We start from the raw sequence: 7,051 nt of genomic DNA on the forward strand, positions 1-7,051 counted from the left end.
TAATGGCCTCATCCAGCTTGTTGCCAAAAAGAGAAGAGCCCCCGTAGGGAATTCGGCACCATACCTGCTTAGAGGCTGGGTCAGCCAGCCAAGGGCGGAGCCAAAGAGTCCGCTTGGCGGTGACCGACGAGAGCATTACTCGGGCCGCCAGACGAATGATGTCAATCGAGGCCTCACCCAGAAAGGCCGATGCTAGCCTTAATTCTTGAATAGGCGAGTTCTTCGCTGTGTCATCTGAAATATTCCTTAGCGTATCTTGAACACTATCCGTCCACACCTCCATAGCTTTGGACAGGGCTGCCAGGGCTAAGGCTGGTTTGCAAGCCATGCCTGCTGTAAGGTACACTCTCCTCAGATCAGCATCAATCCATCTGTCTTTAAAGGACACTGTGTCCTCCAAGGGGAGTGTCACGTGTTTTACCAGCCTCATCACAGCTGCGTCCACCAATGGAGCTGATTCCAGATGCTTCACTTCTTCCTCCCTAAAAGGATAAAGCTTTGAAATTTTAGTAAGCATGGAGTTTTTCTTCTCCACCTTGCTCCATTCATCTGTGATGATCTCGCCCAACTCAGAAAAGAAAGGAAAGTTAACTCGCTCCTTCTTTAGCTGTTTAAAGAATTTTCTCTGTTTGGGAGGGACAGCCGTCGGATCCTCCCAATTTAAAGTTTCTCTAATAGCCTTGACCAAGGGAGGTAGCAGAGCGAAGTCAAAACCCACACAGGTATTATCTTCATCCGAGTCACTGTCAGAGTTGACCACTGAAGGGTGGCTAGGTACAGAGGACTCCCAGGTGTCCTGCAACTGAGTTTCCCTCACTGGGGAACCTGGTGGCTCTGCCTGAGGGGTAACAGGCCGGACTGCCTCAATACCCTTAAGTGATTCCTTTACAACCCTCTCAACTAGGGCTTTAAGTTGTTGGTCCGAATCACCTCTTTCCCTGGAAGCTTTGGCGAAGCAGGAATCGCACAGCAATTTACCGACAGGTACTTACGATCTGCATCCCCAGCAGACACTTGATGAGTGGCTGGAGTGGGCCACTGAGGAGTGCGAGCGCTCCTCACTACGGTGTCCTGATTTTTAGGAGGAGCCGTAATGCTTAGATTTGGAAGAGGATTGCCGGTGATGCGACTTTGACGAATCACTTCCTTTGTGCGAGCTGCGACGCTGTTCTGACCTGGAAGGGCTAAAGCAAAAGACAGAGAACCACAGAAACAAAACAGAGCAGTTAGAAAGAACGATCATCTGTGGAAATACACCCCCCCACCCGCCTAAGGGCCCTCGGCAATGGGACCTGCCCCTGTACCTTGTGAGAGGAGGCTGGCCAGAGGCAGGCGGTGGAGTGCTCATGTCTTCAGAAATATCCATCTGACTGCAAAGTTAACGTAAAGCAAACAAATTAACTTGGCTATGAGCCAGGGAGCGACAGCCCTCCTGTATGTAAAGCTACTTACCAGTAGCTGATTCACTGGAGCGTGGGGAAGAGCCAAAAACAGCCTTCAGGCATTCCCAGGGTCTGCAGGCTATTTTCCCAGTTTAAATAGGGCGCCCCAGTGACGTCACCGCCCGTGACGAGCGAACGCCAGTGCGCATGCGCGATTAGCGGCGACTTGCCGCTATCGCGCATGCGCGAAAAACCAAGCCTCGGTTTCGTGCCGTCCGCGCATGCGCAGTACGGCCGGACACAAAGTGAAAGTAAAAACGGCGGCTGGAACGCAGGAAGAACCAGCCGCCATGCCTGCAACCACATAAACAGTAATGCCGCGTACACACGGTCGGACTTTTCGTCTACAAAAGTCCAACGGACGCTGACGGACTAAAGGTGGCTGGTAATCCGATCGTGTGTGGGCTTCTCCGGACTTTCAACGGACTTTTTTAGCCTCAAATCCGACGGACTTTAGATTTGAAGCATGCTTCAAATCTTTACGTCGTAAGTACGACGGACCCCGAAGTCCGCTCGTCTGTATGCTAGTCCGACGGACAAAAAAACGACGCATGCTCATAAGCAAAAACTAAACGGAAGCACTCGGTCTAGTAAAACTAGTGTTCGTATTGTAGGTAGCACATTCATCACGCTGCAAAATCTGTGATCGTTCAATGCAGCGCATTTTATTTCTTCTTTACGAAGGCTCTAAAGAACGAAGGTGTTTTGCTGTTCATAATCAGAGTTCTCCCAAACTGATTTCTGGATTCTTTTTCTCTTTGATCTCATGAATGATATAGTATGCCTTTTTAAAACAATGTTTCCATACTAATAATACTTTTTCCCCTTTTTATTTTTTATTTTTTATTTTTTTTATTTTTTTTAGGTTTGTAAAGTTAACACAAAGAACCCATTATTATTTTTTTTTTTTTTTATAGTGTTTATTTTTTAGTTTTTAGATAAAGTTAACCCAAAGCACCGTTTTTGGTTACGTAATTTTTTGGATTTTCAAGACTTACCACTTGAACATTATTAACATTAGTAATGTATTTTTGGTGTGTTTTTTTTCAAACTCAATGAGATTGTTGTCCCTTGTTAATTTAACATTGTGTGTAAAATCAATGATTTCAAAGAAAACACATAAAGTCTTTTGCTAAACTCAAAAAATATCCATTTATTCATGGTCAAAATAAAATAAAGAGGAAGTCAACGCTGGAAAAAGTCGGTGTACCAGAAAATTGGGATCTTGAGGAGTCCATATAAGAGGGAGCACAATCTGGTCCAAGAATCCCAGAGATCAACAGCACCAGCAGATGATCTAGATGTCCCCAGACTGTGGTCCTACAACAGCCTGCGTCTTCTGTCAGACCAGACTGAACCCAGGTCATCATTTTCTTCTCTTCCCTGCAGCCTTTCCTCCACGCTGCCCTGCAGCCTTCCCTGTAGCCTTCTTTTGAGGCTGTGGCTCTGGTGTTTCAGTTGTGGCAGGAGGAGGAGGAGGAGGAGGAGGAGGAGGAGGAGGAGGAGGAGGAGGGGGGGCTGCCTCATGTAGTTGGGTGTTTTGTGTTAGCGTGCCCTGCAGCCCCTTATGGATTGTTTCCCCAAATAGGCGCTCACAAATGAGGCGCTGCTCCCAATCCATCTGAAGAAGCCTGCTGGCTAAGTAGCAGCCATAGGATTCTTCCGCTTCGGGGGGGCTTTTTAAAAAACGGGTGGCCTCTTGCATGAGGCGCAGGGATGCGTCCTGTGTGACCATCCCCTTCCTGGCCCTTTTTTTGGGAAGGTGGAGGGGAGGCACTTGGGATTCGGTCAGGCTTCTACTGGGCCCAGCCACCTCGCTTGGCCCAGCCACCTCACTGGGAGCAGCCACCTCACTGGGAGCAGCCACCTCACTGGGAGCAGCCACCTCCTGCCTGACACTGGGCCCAGCCTCCTCCAGGATGATGGTGAATCCGGCCTCCTCCAGGCTGTCCATGGGCCTGGTCTCCTCCTGCCTTCCACTTTCCCCACATTCCTCCTGGATGGACTCATCCTGTGTATAAAAAAAGGACAATAGTTTGAGTATATTTTTTTGGCTTCATCAATGACACACAGTTTGCTTCTCATGAATAGCAAATTCAATGTGAATACTTCTCTTTAATAAAAGAGTCTAATCAGACACCATAATTATTTCAAGCAGGTGCCAAACATATTTAGCCACTACTGTCAATTGATATGTATACCCAATTTTGAGTGCCAAATTATTTTAGACAATTATAACATCCAGTTAACATCATTAATATTAGTACAGTAAATATTTGTTTAAATCATTTACCTGACTCCAGATGGTCATATCTGGTTCATCCAGGATGGAAGACCCAGCTTGCTCCTCATCAGCCTCTGCTGGGGTGGAGGGAAGGGTGGAGGGAAGGGTGGAGGGAAGGGTTGAAAGTGATGGCCTGGCTTCATTCTGGTCATCCAGAAAACGGAGTTGATTGTAGTACCACAGCCTGGGTACATAAACATCATCTGCTGATGCTCCTGATCTCCTTGATTCCTGGATCTTCTTATGCTCCCTCTTATACATGTTCCTCAAGCCCCCAATTTTCTTGAGCAATGTCTCCATTGTTGCTTCCGGGATGGTCGCCTGGACAAAGGCCAGAAGTCTCTCCAGCGTTGACTTCCTCACATGCTTAGCATAATACTGAGGGTGTTTCACCTCCCACAAATTCCTCATCTCTCGATATTTGGAAATAAAAGATGTAAGGAACTCTGGATCCTTAAATAGGGGATTCATTATATCTGGAAAAGATGAAGTCACAAGACAAAAAACACTTTTATTATAGGTTTCGGCTAACCCCTCATCATCTTCTCCCTATGTAGGCCTCATCAATCTATCAAGCCATATAGGCCGCTTGCTACAAAGTCATGACCATAAAAACCAAAAAAAAAAAAAAATAAAAAAAGAATATATCTAAAATTACCTTCGTTTTGTAACGTCCAGGTCCACTATCACCTACCACAGAACGTACGTACGACACGTGCGCAAGGCCCCTCTTTATACACTACGCATGTGTGAAACTCCGCCTGCGTCGCCCGCCCCTGACGTTCGAAATTAACTCATGTTCTCCGCCCCCTAATTCGACGCACAGAACGTACGTACGACACGTGCGCAAGGCTCTTTATACACTACGCATGTGTGAAACTCCGCCTGCGTCGCCCGCCCCTGACGTTCGAAATTAACTCATGTTCTCCGCCCCCTAATTCGACGCACAGAACGTACGTACGACACGTGCGCAAGGCTCTTTATACACTACGCATGTGTGAAACTCCGCCTGCGTCGCCCGCCCCTGACGTTCGAAATTAACTCATGTTCTCCGCCCATTTTTTGTTACGGCGCGTAGTGGAGTTAAAGAATGGCGGAGACACCTGAAATGTTGACGACCTCAGGTAGTGGAGACAGCCCGGAGGCTGGAACGTCAACAAAATCTGTGAGGCCTAGATTTAAGGCCTCTAATATGAGTTTTAAAGAGATGGTGGAGATGGTGGCCATTCTTCACAAAGACGACTATGATGGGAAGTATGGGCCGTACGCACGGCCAAATTTGCGCAAGGCCAAAATAATGGCAAAGGTGGTGGAAACTTTGCAGGCATCTTTTGGGGTCCAGCGCTCCAAAGACCAACTGCGAAAAAGATGGTCTGACCTGAAACTCAGGGAGCCGGATCAATACCGACGTATCCGGAAAGTTCTTAAAAAAAGTAAGTACTTGTCGTGTTTTTATCTTGTGTTTATTACCTTGTATATTGCTCCATGTGCTTTTCCTTCCTATCCGATTTTTGTTTTCATCGTTTTAAACGATCTTTTAAGAAACCTCGTTAGTTACATATCTATAGATATATACATATACACATATACACATATATATGTATATATATATATATATATACACACACATATATATATATATATACATATATATATATATATACACATACATATATATATATATATATATATATACACATACATATATACATATATATATATATATACACATACATATATACATATATATATATATATATATATACACATACATATATACATATATATATATATATATACACACATACATATATATATAACTATATATAAATATATATATATATATCTAACTATATATATATATAAATATATATATATATCTAACTATATATATATATATATATATATATATCTAACTATATATATATATATATATATATATATATATATATATATATATATATATATATATATATATATATATATATATATATATATATATATATATATATATATATATATATATATATATATATATATATATATATATAAAAACGAGAGAGAGAGAGAGAGAGAGAAATATATATATATATAGAGAGAGAGAAATATAGAGATAGGTAGATAGATAGATATAGAAATTTAAAACATTCTTTTGGAAGATTTGAAGTTATCTTAATTTTTTGGCTTTACATTTAGTTAGATAGTTTGAGATTTTGGTCCAGATATAGAGAGAGATCAAAAGATTATTAACTATATTTTGAGATATTGATATCTATCTATCCGATATGTCTTTCAAATTTTAAATATTGAGGTAAAATAGGAACTCTACACAAACCACTTCATTACAAATGTTGGAAAATTACTATGTACTAAAATATCTGTGTGCTAATTAGATTAAAATAATTTTTTGTTTCACATAGGGGAAAAATCACTCAGCCAACCCAAAGCAAAACATGATTGGGAAATAAGCCCAAGTCCCATTGAGGATGTGGAGGAAGGAGAGGTGGGCGACATGGGCACCCCACCAGGTCAGTGTCTGACACACCAGCTTACGGTAATCTATGCATGGCTGCCTTTTATTTTATGTAATTTTTCTACTCTATTTTAGGTGATCTGGTTGTGCTGGAGTCAAGCAACAGCGCCACCCCCGAGGATGTTAATGAACTTTGCGACATGGGCACCCCACCAGGTCAGTGTCTGAGACACCAGCTTTATGGTAAGGTAAACTTATGTGTGCATATTTCTAAACATATTTTTTTTTTTCATTCCACTTTAGGTCCAACTGACTATTTTACCCCAGACAGTGCCCAACGGCTAATTGCTCAAATCATGGCCTGGAATGGGGAGATCGATCAAATGCGGAATCGGCTGGATCGTATGCAGCAGGAAATGAAGGACATGATTGATGTTTTGGGTCGAATCTAAATGCCCTTTTTTAAACCCCAAAACATCAATCATGTCCTTCATTTCCTGTTTTGCTGACCCCATTCTGGGCCTTCTCTTTTTTGTTTTGGCCAGAACATAAATGGCTGTTTAAGCTAATGTAAAAAAGGAGGGCTGTTTCTTGTAAATACCTCACAAATCCACAAAAAAATAAAAATTGATTTTCAAAAAAACACAAAAAATCAAAAAAATAAAAAACTTGATTTTAAAAAACCCAAAAAAATAAAAAACTTGATTTTAAAAAACCAAAAAAAATAAAAAACTTGATTTTAAAAAACCAAAAAAAAAAAAAAATAGATTTTAAAAAACCAAAAAAAATAAAAAAATAGATTTTAAAAAACCAAAAAAAAATAAAAAAATAGATTTTAAAAAACCAAAAAAA

The 7,051-nt window shown here is 41.7% G+C and overlaps 1 protein-coding gene across 2 annotated transcripts; it reads right to left on the minus strand.

Annotated features, from left to right (window-relative positions):
* Positions 1-1,744: 1,744 nt before the first annotated feature.
* LOC141144770 (uncharacterized) lies at positions 1,745-4,261 on the minus strand. 2 transcript variants are annotated; one of them, XM_073630765.1, is made up of 3 exons: positions 3,736-4,261; positions 3,292-3,453; positions 1,745-3,255 (listed from the first exon to the last, which is right to left on the minus strand). In XM_073630765.1, exons 1-3 carry the CDS (start codon positions 4,195-4,197, stop codon positions 2,809-2,811), a joined length of 1,071 nt encoding a protein of 356 aa, XP_073486866.1. In that variant the 5' UTR covers positions 4,198-4,261; the 3' UTR covers positions 1,745-2,808. The 2 variants fall into 2 exon arrangements, with proteins under 2 accessions (XP_073486866.1, XP_073486865.1); XM_073630764.1 differs by having other exon boundaries at positions 1,745-3,453.
* Positions 4,262-7,051: the final 2,790 nt, after the last annotated feature.

This window comes from Aquarana catesbeiana, linkage group LG05 (genome assembly GCF_042186555.1).
Source record: "Aquarana catesbeiana isolate 2022-GZ linkage group LG05, ASM4218655v1, whole genome shotgun sequence".
NCBI classification, from domain to species: Eukaryota; Metazoa; Chordata; class Amphibia; order Anura; family Ranidae; genus Aquarana; species Aquarana catesbeiana.

Coding starts and splice junctions, on each gene's coding strand:
- LOC141144770 (XM_073630764.1), bottom strand. CDS start 4,197: ATGAATCCCCTATTTAAGGATCCAGAGTTCCTTACATCTTTTATTTCC. Junction 3,454..3,735: donor ATATGACCATCTGGAGTCAG/GTAAATGATTTA, acceptor TTTTATACACAG/GATGAGTCCATCCAGGAGGA.